The 19,610-nt window shown below is 38.3% G+C and overlaps 1 protein-coding gene across 3 annotated transcripts in view; it reads left to right on the top strand.

The window, feature by feature from the left end:
- The window catches only part of GABRG2 (gamma-aminobutyric acid type A receptor gamma2 subunit), a 61,564-nt gene that overhangs the window by 12,898 nt on the left and 29,056 nt on the right, over positions 1–19,610 (top strand). For all 3 annotated transcript variants that reach the window (XM_018081093.3, XM_008922698.4, XM_018081094.1), the window contains exons 2-6: positions 9,853–10,001; positions 11,637–11,704; positions 12,458–12,678; positions 15,273–15,355; positions 16,056–16,193. In XM_018081093.3, coding sequence (XP_017936582.1) covers positions 9,853–10,001; positions 11,637–11,704; positions 12,458–12,678; positions 15,273–15,355; positions 16,056–16,193 — 659 coding nt within the window. The remainder of the gene's footprint in view (positions 1–9,852; positions 10,002–11,636; positions 11,705–12,457; positions 12,679–15,272; positions 15,356–16,055; positions 16,194–19,610) is intronic.

Genomic DNA, 19,610 nt, shown 5'->3' with positions numbered 1-19,610 from the left:
GTGAAGAGGGGGAGAAACAAAAATCTTCTTATATAATCTTTCAAACTGAAGGAAACAATTTCACCTGTATCTGTTTCTGGACTTTGTATCATTCTTGTAGTATCTTCTGCACTCTGTATTATTCCATTGCTAAATATATTTTGAAACTCTAGTTATATGAGTAGGCATCTTGTAGACCTTAATGTGGTTTCTTCTCTCCAGGAATTTCAGAAATAAATCAGTAACAGTGCTGTATAAACTTGGTTCCCAAAGCAATGTTTCCAAATAATGCTTTTGGAATATGTCTGTGGTTACATCTACTGCTATTTCTCACCCTTGTAGCCAGTTGCACACATTAATCAAACCCACTCTCAGCTTCTGTTTGTACTTATTTATTATTCTGATCTTGCCCTTTTTTCCAGTTACGAGGAGCTTTCTCTAGCCCAGAATGACACCCACTTATAAAACAAGTTTCTAGTAGCTTTCTCTGTAGAAGTGTCTTACAAAGACAAACTTCTCTGACCATAATCAGAACCATGACAATTTATAAAATAAAATTCTCTTATGATGACGAGAGTCAAAAAAGGTATGCCAAAATATTTCTGGGAGAAAAAGAAAAACCTGGGAGATATATGTTTGAATGTGTCTGGAATAGAAATTGCTGCTATTTTCCCAGTGTTTTGACTAGTCTTAATAGTCACATTCAAATGTGAGAGATGGGAAGATAGGCTTTGCAGTGATCGTTATGCCTAGCCCACTCAAATGCCAAAAACTTCAGAGCTAGGTAGGATTTGCATGTTTGTGCTTTACATTTTACTTACTGGAGACTGATAGAAAGGCAAAAAAGATAAATAAGACACTAAGTGAACCCATGCATGGTTTCTTCTCATTAAAATAAAGTTGAGAGCCACCATATTATATATTAGATAGCGCCTTTAAAACAATTGACCATTTTTCAGAAAAAGATTTTCATTTTCTTGCATAAAAAGTTCTACATAGTTAATAGTGAGATTTTCTTTCTATGGAATAGATATCTTAAGTATTTTTTTTTTTACAAAATTTTCTATACCTCAGGATTTCTTCTTGAAATTGAGCTAGAAAACATTTATCATAGTGGGGCATAAACAGGAAAGGAAGATGTAGCAGTTTGCATCCCTATTTCTCGTGGAAGGCAGGAGTGTGAGTGGCAGTGGGCAGCCCTGCCATGCAGTGTGGCCACTGCTCACGACAGGCCCTCCTTGCACTGAGCCTGCAAGGCCCCAGGACAGAGGCTTGGCCGGGCATGAACATCTCTTGACCTGCCCACAGCTTCTTTTGACTTGGTTTAGCTGCCACAGCAATTTAGCTCCTTGACCAGACATCTCCAGCTAATTTGTTTGACTTTTTGCATGGTACAAGCAGAGTTTTATACAAACAATAGTAACGATCAATGGACTCCACCGAGCCTCCTTTTCTCGAGGTTAACCAGGCATGGGGTGACAATACCACTGGATAACCCTGCCTGGGTGCATTTTACAGGAGAGGTGCCAGCAGTCCTTACCCTAAAACTAGGATATTTATGTCCCACAGAATTAAGGAGACCCTGACATGAAGCCATTCTGATTGCAACAACCATCAAGGAAAGTCCATCAGAATTCTACAACAAACCCACCATTTAATGAAATTCATAGGGGAATTACAGGCACACTTGTTGACAATTTTCCTACTCAGCTGACATAGAGACATTAGTTTGCCACTTACATTCTTAATTTATCACACATCTACCCTGTTATCAGAACTAAATTCCACATCCACCCCTGCACAGTCTGTTTTATGAGTATGAGTGCAAACAGTGTCTTGCATGATATGAGTTGGTTTATGTGGGAACACATGGGTTACTATTGGTTACCATGCATTAAAAATGAAATTAAATCAGAAGCATTGTTTTAAAAAGAAACAACAAAAAACCAGTTTAGTTTTTACCATTTGCTTACAGTCATTTTGTGAATGAGTTAGCTACATGATGATGTGTATTAAGCAGCTATTTTCTGTTCATTCAGCTCTTCCATCAAGACACATTTCTACCTAATAAATATTCCAGTAAAGTCACTTCCATGATCTAAGAGAAGTAAGAATTATTAATATATTCTGAATAAACCCGTACGGGTTTCACATTTAGTTTTGACTGGCTTTCTAAACATTCAGGGCTTATCTGACCCACTTGCTTTACCAAAGATACAGGCTTTAACCTTGCTGATAAGTGCAATGCAATGTCATTTCCTAAGGCATGGTTAGTGGTTGTTTCTTCCTAATTAGATGGTTTACCATCATACCTAGTCTTTATCAAACACAAATAATAAGGGACATTTATGTGCTTATTTATGTTATAAAAGTAGTTTACACTTACATAGAGAGATGGTATCACTTGGCTTACCATAACAAGGAGAAGGACACTAGTCCTTTAACTGGGGTAAGCATTCAATGCTCCTGACTCCCAGCCCAACACTGGGAACACCTCAATATAGTGTATAAAGCACTCATTATAGTGCTTTGCTGTGTACCAAGACAGAGGAGAAAAGAACAAAGACGTTCCATGACAGATTTAATTCTAACAAGGATTTATATTCAGTTTAACTTGAATTTATAGCTCACATCAGTACACACACACACACAAAAGGGTTTTAAATCCAAAAAAAATGCTCGGGAGTGTTACTCAATAAGCAAAACTGCTGACATTTCTAGCACCTCACTTTTGTTTTTAAACATTAGGAGATAGTGATGAGAAGATGACCACATCATGAATGACTGATTCCAGGAGTGACTTCCTTCTGTGTGAAATTACTGTGCAAACAAAATACAGAAAAACATTGTGCAAGAATTCTGAAAAGCCACAAATATGAGTGCCTCATGCACTAGTACAGAACAAGAAACTATTTTTTTATTTCTCGAATCTAATTGAGCAATAGGATAGGGTTTTTTGAGCTAATGTTGTTTAAATAGATGGCTGAAGGGCATCAATGTTTTCCTAAGTTGACTCACTGAGAACAGAATTGAGCTTTTTACTCCTCTTTTTAATATATAGTGAGATTTTAAGGAAATCTTTTCTAAAAGCAATGTACGTCATTGGGGAAGAGAAATCACATAAAATACTAACAGATGACAGTTATATACAATAAAACACAGCCAGGAAAAATGAAGTGGGCTCACACTAAAACAGACCTAGTCAAATCACATTCCAGTAATGGCCATTAACTCCTTCTATTGAGATTTCCCAGCTATAGTGGAAATCTGCAGGAGCTGAGTAATAGCAACAGGCAAAAATCATGCTCCAAGTGCCTTAGATTTCACATGCAGAGATGCATAAAACAGTTTCAAAAGAAGATAAATTTAAAGAAAAAAGGAGGAAAGAAGAGGATGAGAAGGGAGAGAACTGGAGAGAAGAGGAAGGTAAACAAAAAACCTTCTCAGGTTCATGTAATTCCAAGGTTACACCTTTTACAGTTAGATAGAGCCAGTAAATTTCAAATAAAACAGAAGATCAACTCAAGCTAACCCTGTGATGCAGAAGAATATCTGAACCTATTTCCACCTTTTCTGTTTGTTTCTAATGCTTTCACTTGCCACTAACATGAGTAGCCAGAACCATGGTGAAAACAGGTATGGGAGTAGATTATATAACCTCCAGTAAATGAAATGTAAGGATTCATATTCATACAAAATTCAAGCTCAAAAAAAATGGAAATAATCATCTTAAGTTAAGGAGGCTTATCTGAATCATCTGATCACATCTTACACTCCTCCAGAAGTCTAGATGCTGCAGTTCAAGCTCAGGATGTTCAAAATTAATGATATATGTTTGTTTCTATAATTATCTTTCTTATTCCTTACTGGCTAAACAAGTTTGTTTCAACCCTCTACACTTTGTTATCCTCCCTAGGGGTAGCACACGATTCCAGTGCACACCCAAAGGTTCATATTGTGGTGGAATTCAGCTTTGATTATTTACATCAGCCTGTTCTGATAGATCTGAAGGTGGAAATACTTTATCAACTTATTTAACAATGTGCCTCAACTTTCTGCTGAAGAAACAGGTTCTAGACTGGGTGCTACATTTCAGCTTTTGGTTCTTTGCCAGGACTGCTAACACTGGTCCCCGTTTCCGGGAATTTTTGTGACAACTTGCCGTGACCATTTTGTTGCTACTAGAAATATTTTAAAAGGAATAATAATCCTCATGGTCACTCACAACTTGAACCCAATTTGTTGTGCAATGCAAATATTGCACTACAATTTTTCAGTATAGTGAACCAGAGAACAGAGTAAATACTACAAATGATAAGTTTTATTGTTAGAACTCTCAGTAAATGCACTCCAAAGGGCTTTTTTAAGAGGTGTTTTTGTGAACATACAGGAAGGAAACAAAACTCAAACCAACTTAAATTTTTCATTTTCAATATTTCTGTATAAACACTTGCTTTAGCCACATCGAGCTTAATCTGAAAATATGGAAAATAGATGCTTTAACAATAACTATGAAGAGCTAAAATTTATGATGTGTTATGTGCAGTAGTTGATGTGAGTGCATATCTTGGGGAAGATGTAGAATGACCGTAGGATAAACCAGTCTGCTGTGACTGACAGTTTTATAGAGACCAATACAAAACCCTAATTGCCATATAATATTTTAGAAGTCTGTGAAGAGGTTTAAGAATTGGACTGTTTTACTCAAAATGTCTGAAAAGTACCAGTGAGATACTGTGAATTGTTGAATGACTAGAAGAAAGCTTGTAAAATCCACAGTGTGATACATAGGTTTGTGTTGTCAGGTATCATCTCTTCAGTGAACAAGAGATGAAATGTTCACAGGGATCCAGGCACCCTTTAAATCTCAGGGTAGGCACAGTTTTCAGAAATGAGTGATTGCTGGCAATCTGGGGCCTTCATGCTCAGTAAAGATGACTGAGAAGTCATCTGCTGGGAGTACTCATCTGTGCTCCTGTAGTGATTTCTGGGTCTTGAATACCCATTTTGAGACGTGTGTACTCAGTCCCCATGTAATCCTAATGTTTCAGCTTATGAGAACTGTAGTATTATTTTAATAATTATTGCCTTGTACACTTCAGTACCTCTGTGACTTAGGGATGAAAGAAAAACTCAGCTTTGTTTTGTTTTTAAGCAGTAATCATTTCATGACAAGGATTTAAATACTTTACACAATTTGAATAGTTCATGAAATGATAGCTGTAGCAGAAGCAGTTGCCTAGGAAATAAACTACCTTCTCCAGGTGACCTACCTAAGATCCACCCTACCCAAAACACTGAGTAGAGGTCAAAACTATTTAGTTTCTTCCTGTGAACTTCCTCATCCTCCCTCACTCCATGACTACTTCAAAGGGCCAAAATACAGCTTATACTCTCTTTTGGCCAGGTGTGAAACAAGTTTTGCTGGAAACTCTGGGAATTTAGGATTTCAGGCTCTTCAACATAGCTCCATCCAGAATTGTAGTTGCACCAGCACCACAGCTCTAGGTGAAGGGAGTGGGACTACATGATTTCCACAATTTCGTGGTTCAAATTTCTCCACATCATTTCGTGTTAAATGACTGGATCTCCTCTTTTCCTCTCTAAGCAAAGTATTATTCCAAGTTTACATCTTTAATGTAAGAAATGGGAAAAATTAATCTCCACATTACATGATTTGCAGTGCTGAGAAAATTGAAGGTTGGGTATTGTGATGAACATTTAGTAGTAAAAGAGAAAATAGGATCGATTTTTATGGTAAGGATAATAGCACAATCCTGGGCATAGCCCTGGGATTTAAACAATACAAATGGAGAGCCCAGAAACATGAACAGGGTGAGAGAATCCAGGACACAGCTTTGTGCAAACATGCTCTGTTTCAATCGAGCTGGCTTTGCTTCAAAGGTGGTTGGCAGCCCCCAGAGAGAACACAGGTACTGTCAGACTGCCAGAGACACTGTATGCTCCTCAGACTCATCTGTCACATCTGCATACAGCATCTCTGCATCCACTGTGGGAACCTGGAATGCCTTTCCCTCACAGTGACCATATTATCACCATGACTAATGTACGACCTATAGATTAAGGTGATTCTTTATGCACATCAGAGAATGAATTTAACTTGAGTCTTCATTAAATAAACAGTGCTGTTATGTAAACTAGCAAGCCTCGTTTCAGTCCTTCCCTGAGAGGTAGAACAGATTGGTGCTTTCAATGAACAACTCATTCTATATGTAAGTAGTTTATTAAATCTTTGCTGAAGGCTTTATAACTTCTATAGCCTACTTTGTATAAAAGATGAAATTGGCCAGAGTTTTTCAACAAATAAATTTAAGTTTGTAATAGGATTTAAACTAACTAATTGTTAGCTATTCAGTACTGCTACAATTCTTTTCCTTTATGCACTTTGTGGCTGCTCTGATTCTACCTGTAAATGGCAATGCAACAGCAGGCACTTTTCAGCAGGATAATTGACTCTTGGGTGAAGGTCCGCAGAAAATTCTCAGTAATAGTTAAAATTAATTTTCACTCCTGTTTAACACCTGACATGGTAAAAAGCTCAGTGGAAGAATGAGGTTTTTATGTAAATGTAGAGTGAGATACCAGTTTACAGATCTTTGCACGTTATACAAAAAAATCTAATCTAAATTAATAAGTGCTTATTAGCATGTAGTGATTGCTGCCCTTTCTCTGCTTTGTGAAGATGTATTTCAGGTAATTTGAGTCATACAAAGAGCCCCCTGAATGTTAAACACTCATGGTTAAATATATATGTAAGTAATTACCATCACAGCTATCTCATACAGGCTTAGCTGGCCAACTGAGCAGGGATTGCACCAGATGACCTCCAAAAGTGCCTTCTAACTTCAAGTACTCTTTGGCTTGAAGCTTCAAGTTTGGGTTCTGACTCTCTTAAGCCTTCTTTTTTTCAACTAGGGAAAGTGGATTTATGTAGAGCAGTTTTGCACACATCTTGCAATGGCATTAATGGCTGAGTGGGAATATCTCAACTGCTGAGATTTTGTGTCAGTGTCCAAAACATTAACCTTCCAAAAATTTTACTGTAATCTGCAAGTAGGTAAATATATGTTTCTTTTCATATCTATATTACTAGATTTGAAAACTTCTGGCAGTCATAAAAGTAAAAGCAGATTTCAATATACATTTGGGTATAATCTAGGCTTTAACAAATTTGTTCTGGACATTAAAAGCTCTTGCAAAATTTAGATGATATAATCAGAAGGACTGATCTGAAAGTCTTAAGGAGATGAAAAGGGCTTTGTCATTATAACTTTCATTAGTATTAATTTCATTAGTATTTGGCTATGCATGGCATGGCCAAAGCCCTGCTCATCTGGATAGAGATTGACCTCAGGTTGCTCTGGCTGGTGTGCACGTTTACACAGAGACACATTTAGACAATTGCATACCCATACTAACTTATGATCCTCTTGGAATTCTGATAAAAGCTGGCATTTAGTGGCATTTTTCCCTAGCTACATTGGCTGTGTTCTCTCTCCTCTGTCTCCCACCAAGCTCATAAAGTATTTGCTGTTTTTTGAGATGTGGACTGCCAAAATGGCTTGAAATGAGAGATGAGCAAACAAATAAGTAGATATTTCGTTCATGCAAATAACTTCCAAGAAGAAATGGAAGTTTTAGTGACTTTTGACTGCTGTTCAGTAAGGTTGTTCTAGATTTGAGAAAACCACTAGACACACCTACTCCTAATCTTGCACTGTCTAGGACACCAGATTCTACTAACTAGCTGTTTTGAAGCTTTCTCATCACATTGATATTCAGTAACACCTTGCCTTTATGAAAGCATGCATTTGATTTACTTTTTCTTTTCCATTCAGAAAATTATATTCTTTTCAGAGAATGGATGCTTATTTGGTTATAAAACAGGAATATGGCCTTTTATACATAAAGTTGTATTTCTTCATTATCTTTGCATGGTTTAAAAACATATAATCTAGTGCCTTCTGTTTGCAAAGACTTTATTTAGAAAGGTTTTCTTTCCTCCAAGAGAAAGAACTTGGCTTCAGTTATGTTCCTTTGAATTATAATTAGAACTTTGAACTCCAGACAGCTGAACAAATAAATTTCCCCAATTTAATTATATTGACCTGTTTGTCAGTACGAGCAGAATACTGTGGAGCACATACCCAATTAAAACTCTGCTTTTCACTGCCTGTAAAAGGCTCAGGCTTGTGCAGCCAGAAGGAAGAAGCTGGGTTGATAGCTCTTGAGCTGGGAAGCTGAAGCTCCCAGGTTCATACTGCTGGTGTTGGGTGGCTTAGGGGTGCCTGGAGGCTGCACTCAGTGGAATTCAGGACATGGAACGAAGGCACAGATTAACCAATCAAAACTCAACTCAATGCAGTGCAAGTCTGGCTCTCTCTTCATGCTGCACATTCCCTGTGCACGGTCTCAGGCTGCTTCAAATGTCACTGTACCTTCAGCACCTCCCAGGGAGCAGAGTCTTACACGCAGAGGCACAGACGTGTTGTGGCTTTGTCCTGTCAGGTTGTGCCCATGGGGAAGAAAGGACCCAAAACCTCTTTCATAGTTCAGTTGTATTTGTGCAGTTGGTTTACAGCTCCCAAAGCCCAACATGGGAGAGCCTTCAGGCCATCCATTCTGAGGAGGTCCCAGCTGGATGCAGCAGGAGAACACTGCAGGGATGAGTGGGCACAACCTCACTAAGGCTGCTGGTAAGGGAGTGGTGCTCTCCGACTCTGGGCCCACTCCTCCCTGCACTGCTGCACCCATGGCCAGCTGGGCCTCTTTCAATCTCGTGTGCCAAGCACAAGACCCAGGCCCCAGAAGAATCCACTTCTCTGAGCTCTTTCCCACTCCTGTACAGATTCTGGCTGAAATGGGAAAATAACTAAATTTTCTGCTTTTAACCCATTTGTATCCAAGTTCTACCCGCTGGCTTAAGAAATCTGTAGTATCATTAAGATTTTTCATATCCAGCAGTGTTCAAACTTTGTCACAGAAGCAGGTCAGGAAAGAAGGACGCTGGTATATTATGCAAAAAACAGTTGCCTAGCACTGTTCAGCTGATTATCACTGACATTCTGAAATTAAAATATCTGATTCTGTCATATCCCGAAGTAGTTTCTGTATTCTCCTTTAGAACCGGAGGCACAGATTTTGAGAAAACAAAACATCCATTAAGACCAGTCTACACATTTCTGACTCCTAACTTGCTTTTTTTTTTTTTCACTGTGATAAGCAGGTTGAATATGATCTGCTGTCATCCTGCTCAGTAGCAGAAACAACTAACAGCCAGACTTTTTATCCTCTCTGGGTTCTGGTTAGCAAAAGTGAAAATGAAAACCCTTGGCAAAAATTTGTGCTGAACTTTCCAAAATCACAATAGGCTCAAGTTCATCAGAGTGGAGAAAAGCTGTGTGACAGTTAGTTTGAATGAATCTAATTATCAGTCATGTCAGTTATGTGGTGCATCAAATCATTCTCTCCAAGAGAAGTAATGCAACAACACTGAGTACATAATAAGTGATATTTTGGGGGAGAGTTGCATAAGCTGAGTGACAATTAGATTTGTTTCATAACAGGTCCCACCTGAGGCAGTGAGAGGAAAAATAGGCGTGGCAAAGGTGATAAGCACTCATGTTCCTTTGAGGAGACTGAATGTGGTATCAACTGTACTAGAAGGAAATGCTGCTAAAGTGAACTGTAACCTCAACTGTTACATGGCACCTTTACTGGGAGTCTCCTTTTATAAAGCAGGCAATTTTTCAATGTTTTGTACAGTATTATTAAAGCCTGAGGTGGGTGTGTTTTGTGTCCCAAAAAAGTTACCTGCCAATTTGTATTTCTTCATTTTTATTTCTTTATTAGTTCCACCCAGAAGGGAGATGATGATTATGAAGATTACACTTCAAATAAGACTTGGGTTTTGACTCCCAAAGTCCATGAGAGTGATGTGACTCTTATTTTAAATGGCTTGCTGGAAGGATATGACAACAAGTTGAGACCTGACATAGGAGGTATGTCGGTTTTCTTTCTAGACGACTTTGGATTAAGCAGTGAAGAGAAGCAATTTTTATGTCATATGATTGCACACAGGAAGCATAATCCATTCAAAGTAGTTATGAGAATAAAATACAATGCAGTAAAACATCAGAGGCATGAAAATTAGTCATGAATTTGGAAGCTGACATAAATTAAGATTGCTGAATCTATCCTAAAACATCTGATAAGACTGTTGTTAATTGCTGAATCAGGCTGCCCGTAATGATCTACCTGCATAGGAAGTTCTAAATTTAACTTCTGGGGACTGAAAAAGCAAGTTTTTATCATCTTTTTATACCTAAGTGAGGGTGTTAGAGAACCACGAATAATGTATTGAAAAGGAAGGTCAAAAAGAGGATACCACAGCCTGATCCTTGTATGATGTGATGGATACAGAGCCTCCAATGGCAGCAGGTCTGCACTGGCTGATCCAGCCTGGGCCCTGACTTGCACTGCAGGGCAAGAGGTGACAGGGGAATGAATGGGGCACAGAGAAAGAGGTTCACAAAAAATAACTGCAGTCAGGCAAGGCCAGTCTTCCCAGATGTTTCCCACAGCCAGCATAAGTATATAGACCTAGATCTGGACTCATAATGGAAGTCTTATCTGACTGAATCACCTTTTACAGGAATCTTCCTCTCCATCGATTACTGAGGGAGCTCAAAGAGAAAAATCTGAATTGCTGCAAGTGTGTTTGAGAAGCCCCATGTGTGCACAGCACAGGCAGACAATACCTCTGGAGAAGAGGATGCAGCAGTAATAAGATTATAGAAAAAGGCAGGGAGATTTCATGGCTGAGGAAGGCCCAGGAAAGCAGAGAGCAGCAAGGTTAATGAAGGAACCTGTTTCTAACAAGTTTATAGAGGCTTATAAACAAAGGAATTTTTCACAGTGGGGGATAACATGAGTCTTTAACCTTCAATGTACATATACAGTGTAAATTAGCAGAGGAACTCATTCTCCCAATCCAAGACTCCAGAAACAGAGAGGAAGTAGACATTCTTAAAAGCAATTGAGAAAAAACATCATGTTTTAGTCAAGGTGTATAAGAATAATAAAGCTACAATAGAGTAATTTCAAAATAAATTTATTCTAACAACTGTTCTTCATTTCTGTTTGAGAGCCTTGAGTATTAATTTTGCTTTGGGCTCCTGAAATTGCTACTTGCCTACAGCCACCTCTGCAGGCAACAGCAGTCATGTTGCATTTGGCATTATAATGCAAAACAAGTGGTCCAAAACACCATAAGAAAAATGTTTGTTCTCATTGATAGTGTTTTGTCAGTGTTGCTGTGACCTGACACAAAATATACATCCTCTCAGTCAGATATGAGTCACTCTAAGCTAACAACATTTGTTTCAGTATTTATTCTCATAGCATAAAGGAATTAGTTCTGATAGAATAAGTGATGCAAGAATTTGTCTCAAAGTGTCTCCAGCTAATTTCAAACTGAAGACATTGCTGCAAATCTGTATTTATTGTATATGCACATTTAAATGTGAGGCAACCACAGCCATCCAGAAGTACTGTAATAATATGATTGTGTTTGACTTCCATGTAGTTGACTTTGACCTTCATTCATTTCACTGATTCTCGTGTTTCTCTTGCAGTTAAACCAACAATAATTCACACTGACATGTATGTAAACAGCATTGGGCCTGTGAATGCCATCAACATGGTATGTAAATGATTGCCAGTTTTCCTTCTTACCACGTCTCCATCATTTTGACATGACAAAGCTTCCATTAGTTCTAATGTTGTGTTGTACCTGTATTATTTTTAAAACCTCATTGTAATTATGAATGTGAGGACTATTATGAGGTATAAATCTCTACGAGATGGGAAAACTGAGCTCTATGCTGAAAAATGTAATAATAATAGTTTTTAACATATCCACACACCTTCATGTGCCCTACTTTCACACGCTTTGGGACAGTTTAACTCCTGTAAAACTGAGCTTCCAGATTGCTACAAAATAAGGAAAGCTGTTCACCAGTGATACGATAATTCTTGCCACCCAGAGATAAAAAACAGAAAGCCCAGATCCTCTCCACAGGCTTCCCCATTGCTGATATAACCATGGCACACAGGCAGTTCAGTCAGCTCAAACTTTTCCTGTCCTAGATCCAAGGAAATAGGTAATTGTTCTCCGGCCTGAGCAGGTCTGGGTTGAGATGGGGGGACACAGAGTTAGAAAGGTGCATATGACACTCAATTTTACCCTAGTTTTACCTCTCAGTGGGAAAAATAACGGGAAAAATTGGTTTTAAACAATAATCTTTTGTAAAATTCACAAAAAAATTGGTTTTATCAGTTCTAGGATCATCTTCTGTAGTTCAGTTTTTTCATGTGAAATTAAGGAAAGCTTATCAGGAGCTATGTAAAATGCTGAGTGCTATGTTTTCATCAGTATTTCTGGTTAACACAACAGGAATATACAATTGATATATTTTTCGCCCAAACGTGGTATGACAGACGTCTGAAGTTCAACAGCACTATAAAAGTGCTCAGATTAAACAGCAACATGGTTGGGAAGATTTGGATACCAGACACATTCTTCCGAAATTCCAAGAAAGCTGATGCTCATTGGATAACAACTCCTAATAGGATGCTCAGGATCTGGAATGACGGCAGAGTCTTGTACACATTGAGGTATTTACACATAACTTTAATTTCTGTAAGGAAAGCCAGAGAAAGACCCTCTGAATTCAGGTCATTTGACACTAACCTGAAGGAAAAAACATTGGGGTTTCCTGTTTATTTATTCATAAAACCCTGAAAAAGGGAAGTATTTAGAAGATAGTCATTGCATGAAATTTATGTTATATTGGCACAATAAAGAATTTTATTTCTTCCTATGGATTGTACTGTCTTGCTCTACAATAGTCACCTTCCTATATTAAAATGATTACAGATTTTTACAGTAATTACTCTTAATTTTCAGGTATGTTTTATTGTTTGCCACTGGTTTGGTCCCTACTGTCTTTTACCTTTTTATTCCACTAAACGGATAAATTTGAATTTTCCTTGAATTAAGTAGATGGTATAAAAGGAGGTATTATATACATCAAAGGTGTCTTATTCTGAATTAACTACAATTTAGCTAGATGAGGCTCAACACTGCAAAAGCATTTTGTTCCTCAAATATCCCGTGAGAGTAAGGTTTATCATTTCGGCATTGAACATTTAAGGTTTAATCCCAACCTATGGATATGCCCCATTCCACTAAAATTTTCATGAACCTGAAATTGCTGTGCTCATGTCCAGATTTCGCAGTCACATGTGTAGCTTTCCTACAGAGACAGACTCCCTTTTCAATAATTAAGTTATGTGTGTGCCTACATTAAAGTGTAGCATGTGCCATATGTAACAACTCAAATATCATATTGCAAATCACCATAAGATACTTCCTAAATGGGAAAATCTTAAGTGTTTGGGGTTTTTTACTTTTTTTTTTCATGTGATATGATACTTGAGTTTATGTAAAAAACAGATAAATACAACATTTTGTCAAGATTATTTATAATTTAAAATGAGAGTATAGAATCAAAGATGATAGACATCGGATCATCTGATTTTAGACTGGAAGTTTTGAAGAAAATTATACTCATAATTTTAATGAATAGAGGTGAGGCTTTGGTTAACACAACCTTTTAACGTTGCAGCTGTCTGAATTACAAAAAGAAGATTTATTTCATAGTTATTTTACATTCATCACATGTTGCATCACCCGAAGAGATAAGAGAACAATTGAAATTGAAGTCCAATGCAAATCAAAGTCAGTGTGATAAAAATGATCCTAGATCCACTTTGGAAATGTTAGATTTGAACTTGGCTACACTACTGTCTCTTTGGATTTCGTTACCTTTCTCTTCAAATTCCTCAGGTTCTCTCACTAGAAGCAGATGTATCTGATAGAACTTGGAAAGAGTTTTCTGTTATGAGTGTTTACTCAGTTGTGCTAGGGAGCCACAGTAAGCACCAGTAAGGATCTGATCCAGCTTAAAGCACAAGTGAAATGGGATTTAACACATCTGGGATTCTGTGCTGAAGAGAAGAGAGCTTCGAAAGGGCTGATTGAGTTTTCTCAGTCACCTCCCCCCAGGCTCAAGAACCATCCTGACCAGCAGGAAATCAAGTATCTGTGATACTCAAGATGATGAAAATGAAAAGAGGAAGGGCAACAAGGAAATTAGATTTGCTCCTAAATTCCTAATGTTTCCCTTTGACTTCATTAACTTGGTGGTTGGTGGTCACAGAACCCCCCCTGCATCCCACAGGGTGAGACTCAGGGAGCCCTTTGCAGGCAGGAACACTCAGGATCCTGTAGACAAACCCAGCTCGCAGGCTGATCAGCAAAGACCAGAAACCTACAGTTTTCCTAGAGACTCGTGGAACAAATAAACATTTTTCCTCCTCTTCTTTTTTTCCTCTCTCACCCCACCTCCTCCCTCCTTTCCAAAGTTCAAGATCCTGCTGCTCATGGCAAGGATGGGACTGAATGAAAAATGGTAGAGTTTTTAGCAGGCACATCAGGGGGTACATCTCATCTAATTCTGGATTTCTAAAAGTACTTCACCTGATCTATAGCACCTACACTACCTGAGTTATTATGGACACTCTCCTAATATTCAATGGAGAGAAACCCCTTTCGGTTCATTTTTCTTCTGCAGTAATGCAAATGTCGTATTTTGGGAGGAAATGAAGTGTATCCTCAGAGCACCTTTGCACCAGCTGGGAAGGGAGTCTAGGTGGCTGTCTTGGATGCAGATGTCTAAATTTGGACTGCCATCCGTCATTTCGGAAATAGAATTTTGGTCACAGAAAATACATTTCCCTAGTGCATTATGGCATGTTGTGATACAAAGATTTGTCACTGGTCATGAGATGACCTGTATATCTACTTATGGATTTGTTAGTCATGAGTAATGCTGCCATTTCAGATGCAGAGGAACAGAACTTTAATACCTTCTTCTGTTACACAGTCCGAAAAGATGATCAGGGTCTACGTAACCAAAAAAGAAACTGGTTATTGGTAACCATGATGTCTTGCTATGCTTGGAATATTCAAACAATTACATAATTCTCAATAACTTACTTCTGCTCTCTCTCTCTCTCCCTATATATAATATTTATATATTTCATAGTCAAGATCCATATTATGAAGAATCTTATTTTGCTTACCATGATGTAGCTTTCAGGACAAACTTCTCAAGTGCATTCTGTATATCCTGATCTCTTCTCAGGCTGACAATTGATGCAGAGTGTCAGCTACAGTTACACAACTTCCCAATGGACGTGCACTCCTGCCCCCTGGAATTTTCAAGCTGTAAGTAACTTGCTTAAAAATATCCCTTTTCTGCCCCATACTGAACTGCTTATTATAAATTTATATTTGCATTCTTAGAGTCAGTGAAGATAATGTTCTTAATTAGACATAGCCCAGTGGTTTTCACTTTTATTTTGATCTTATTTTCAGTACGTGGATCACATACGTTCACAAATAAAATTGAGGAATGCTATGTAAAAAAAAAATCAAATTTCTGGACCTATGTGATTAGTTTATGCTTATATCTGAGCATAAAAGTAGAAATGTTTACTTTCAGCATCAAAGTCCCGTGGCCTTACACTCTCTGTTTGCGCACAGGTGTTTTATTATTGCACTAGTTGGACTCAAGTTTGACATTTTGCAGTCAGGTCAAGGTGTGAATTCCTGGTCCAGCTGCAGACTTTTTTTGTCCAAAATTGAAGGATGGAAAAAACGATATACTATGGGGTCCACAAAAGTGAAAAGGCTATTTTTGAAAAATTTATCTCAAATGTGATTTAAATTTGTAATTAATAAAATAAAATGTGTCATTAAGTAAAAGGCACTACTAAGTAATTTGAGGAAAACATATCTATAATTTATTTGCAATATGCTTCTCCAGGTTTTTCAGAAATAAAAAGTAGTATTTTTACTGCCCCAAGTACACCCAACCCTAGCACTGACTCTGAACCAAAGCTTCTGTATCTCCCATTGCAATAAGATGGGTACCCCAGAGAAGAGATCATCTACCAGTGGAAGCGCAGCTCGGTCGAGGTGGGGGACACCAGGTCCTGGAGGCTTTATCAGTTCGCCTTCACAGGATTAAGAAACACAACTGAGGTGGTGAAAACTACTTCAGGTAAGACAACTGATGTGTTTACCCCCAGGTTCATTTCGGATTTTACTAAAAGAATCAAACCAAGACAGAGATCTCTGGTTAGAACTTAGCACTGGCACTTCTCAGTACAATTACAGGCTTTTAAATATCTGTGAAACCATTCAGGCTTTAGCATTTCTGAACAGCTCACAGGCAGAAAAACAAGTTCTTTCCTGTCCATTCCCATCCTCCAGGGGTACATGGGACTGCTGGCAGAAACCACCACTGCAAGGGGGGCTGGGCGAGGGAAGTTCCTCCACTGCTCCAGTGGAGAAAACAGCAGAGCTGAGCCACTACACGATGATCTGATACTGAGGGGAACATTTTATGATCCCCTCCCAACTTCCAGACACAGAAAGTAGGCCTGCACACAAATGAAATGGGAAATCCCAACCTCTTTACTACAGAGGCTCTAAGTTTACTTTGTTCTTTAAAAAAGACACATTCAACTCTCATTAAAGACAACAGGCTTACAAATCAGAGTCTCAGATGATTTTCCTGCATATTTCCATCTCCTTGGAAACAGGTAATGGAATTTAAAATGATAAATGAAGAACTCTGCATTCAGTAAAAAAAAAATTTAACTCTACTAACTAAGAAGAAAAACATATTATTCTAGGAATATATATTTTTTTATTTCTCAGTGGAAAGAAAATCAGTGACTATGAGAAAGGATTTAAAGAGGAATTGCGTATTAACATGATTGTAGATGCATGGTATCTCTTGTCTTTTATTTCTTATTTTCAAAAAGAAGAATTAAATGTAAGCAGGTTTGGGTTTTTTTCAGGTTACTTCCAATTTTCACCTTATTTTATTGATCTGGCAAGTATATTAATTTAAATTCAGACATCTGTGTTAATTCTGGCTTCAGAAAACCCCCACCCATTTTATTTCTAAAAGGCCAGCATTGCTGTTATATGAAGTGAGATGCACTAGAGCTGAGAGGAGCCTGCTGTGCATTGCACAGATGTGCAAAGAAAGAGGTGGAGAATTATTTCAAGTTCCAACTCCTGAATCATGGACATTAAGTACCAATGACAAGTTTAGTCTTATGAGCAGGGCAAAACTGTGGCTTGGCTCTGTTGGTCAGAGCCTGGTGCTGATAAAGCCAAGGTTGGGGGTTCAATCCCCATAGGGGCCATTCGCTTAAGGGTTGGTCTCGGTGATCTTGGTGGGTCCCTTCCAAGTCTGAATACTTGGTGGAAAAAGTGGAATGTAGCCTCCCAGCTGTAGCCATGTTTGCCTAATGGTATCTTCTTCCATTTTAGCCAAGGAAGATATTTAGTCAGAAATTCAAGAAAGCGTTTAACTTTTCTCGTTTTGCCAGGAAAATAAATATAAAGATGCAAAACAGGACAGGAGAGCAGCATGTGTGTGAGCCAGAGCTGTTAATAACCACCATTAGACATCACACGTTGCTCTCAAAGCAAAAATGTAGCCAGCAATACATCTCCCCTCGGACTGCACAAAAGGCAGCAGTGTATCCAAGTGCGTTCTAAAGTCTCATCCTGCCCAGACTGAAAACTAGCGACAGTTCAGCCCTCATTCGAGTTTCCTTTATTTGCTATTTTCATTAATTTTCTGCTTGAGCAGAATCTCTAATCAACTTTTCTTTTGACCAGAGATAGAAAATAATAAAATCTTAACATGCTACAAGTTCCATATCCCCTGAGTCAGCACATCTTGCATTGGTGAATCAAAAGCACTCTGATGTTCTGTTAATGTGAACAAGGTACATTCTGGGAAACAGTAAAACTTAGAAAGCAAAAATACACTTTTTCATGCAAAGAAAACTTTTTTTCCCCCCCCAGGGGATATCCATTCAAGCTTGTAGTACTCACCTGAAGTACTGCCATAATGTTTTATGTGTAATTTTTCATATGATGACACACACCAGTCCACCCAATTTGCATTAAAAAGGAAGTATTTAGCAGCTAGCATGCACTTTAAAGCAGCAGAGAGTCACTCAATTCCTAGGACAAAATGCCCATGAAAGCTACTCAGCCTGCTGAGCTGCTTTCAGAGACCTGCTGTGTATAAAAACTTGGGAAAATGTCCTGTGTATATATTTCTTCTTCTGCAGTTACCTTTTCCTTGCTCCTCTTGTTTTTATGACCACAGATACACAAAACTACAGTTTATTTTGATCTAGGTGTGGTATCTAAATGACTAGAAGGTGGGGGAAAAAACCCAACAACAAAATAGGGATTGTTATGAGTCTGGTCTATCTCTTACAAATATTTTGGTAAAGCTGGCAGAGCCTAAAGAGTGTTCATTGCTTACTTAAGTGACATATTAGCATACTGGCAGCTACATTAAGTCCAGTATTCCTCAGCCAGACCCATACTCTACTTAAAAATACTCTCTTAACATGCACATATTTGCAGTAGAGTTTCACTAAAAGAAAAGACAGGAAAAATATTCCAAATTTATAGATTTATTTGAAACCTAAATGAAGCCTGAGTACACCAGTTTAATGTTTCAATGGCCATACAGCCAAAATAAGTGCTAAGACTTTATGCAACGATTTTCAGTGCTGTATAGAACAGAATTTAGGTAGAAACTAATATCAGTCCCATTGCTGATAGTGTTAAGGCATTTGAAACTGGAGTAAACTTTCCATATCTCCATTTACTCCATTTCAAAACCAATTCTTGTTTCTGGCCTCATTCCTCCCAGAGACTCCCAGTGCCAGTCCCTGAGGGCTCTGCTCGTTCGGAGCAGGGAACTAGAAAGGGTGGCTGAGATTTGGCCATTCCAAACTCCCTCACTCTCTTTCTGTCATGTCAAAGATGGACATTTGAGCTCTGGGCTGAGCTGTGGGCAGAGAAGGACAAGGCTTGTTTGAGTGTGAGCTTCCTGAAACCTGATGCACTTGCTGAAATGACTTCATTTATCTGCTGCTCTTCCTTTGCACGCACTGCAGAAATAGAAGATTAACTGAAAGGGCCAGATGTCACAATTCTGTCCCTGAATAGTCAGCAAATCCCAGTAACAGCAGGAAAAAAGCAACTGGAGTATTACAAACCATCCTGCCTGTTTCTCTTGTCTGAAGTGAGTCATCCTGAAGTGGCAGCTCCTTTCCCTCCAAATTATCCAAACTAAACATTTACTTAGAACTGTAATTTTCTTCCACAGTCACTGACCAAGCAGTAAGAAATGACTTAGCTAATGTCCAGAAATTGTGGTGATTGTTAAGAAAAGTAAACTCAAAACCTTCTGCCCTGTGAACATTTCATTAAAATGACTGAATAGTCCATACACGTTACTTGGATATATTTTTTGCTTTTTTACTACAATCTACATTGTGTAAACAGCAGTGGTTTAGTTTAGGTAATTTGCAATAAAATACACGCTAAGACAATATCATCTGAGTTGCATGAACTAATACAGTTGACT

The sequence above is a fragment of the Manacus vitellinus genome, unplaced genomic scaffold, assembly GCF_001715985.3.
Source record: "Manacus vitellinus isolate BGI_N305 unplaced genomic scaffold, ASM171598v3 scaffold_51_pilon, whole genome shotgun sequence".
NCBI lineage: Eukaryota > Metazoa > Chordata > Aves > Passeriformes > Pipridae > Manacus > Manacus vitellinus.
This window is presented reverse-complemented; position numbering and strand designations above follow the sequence as displayed.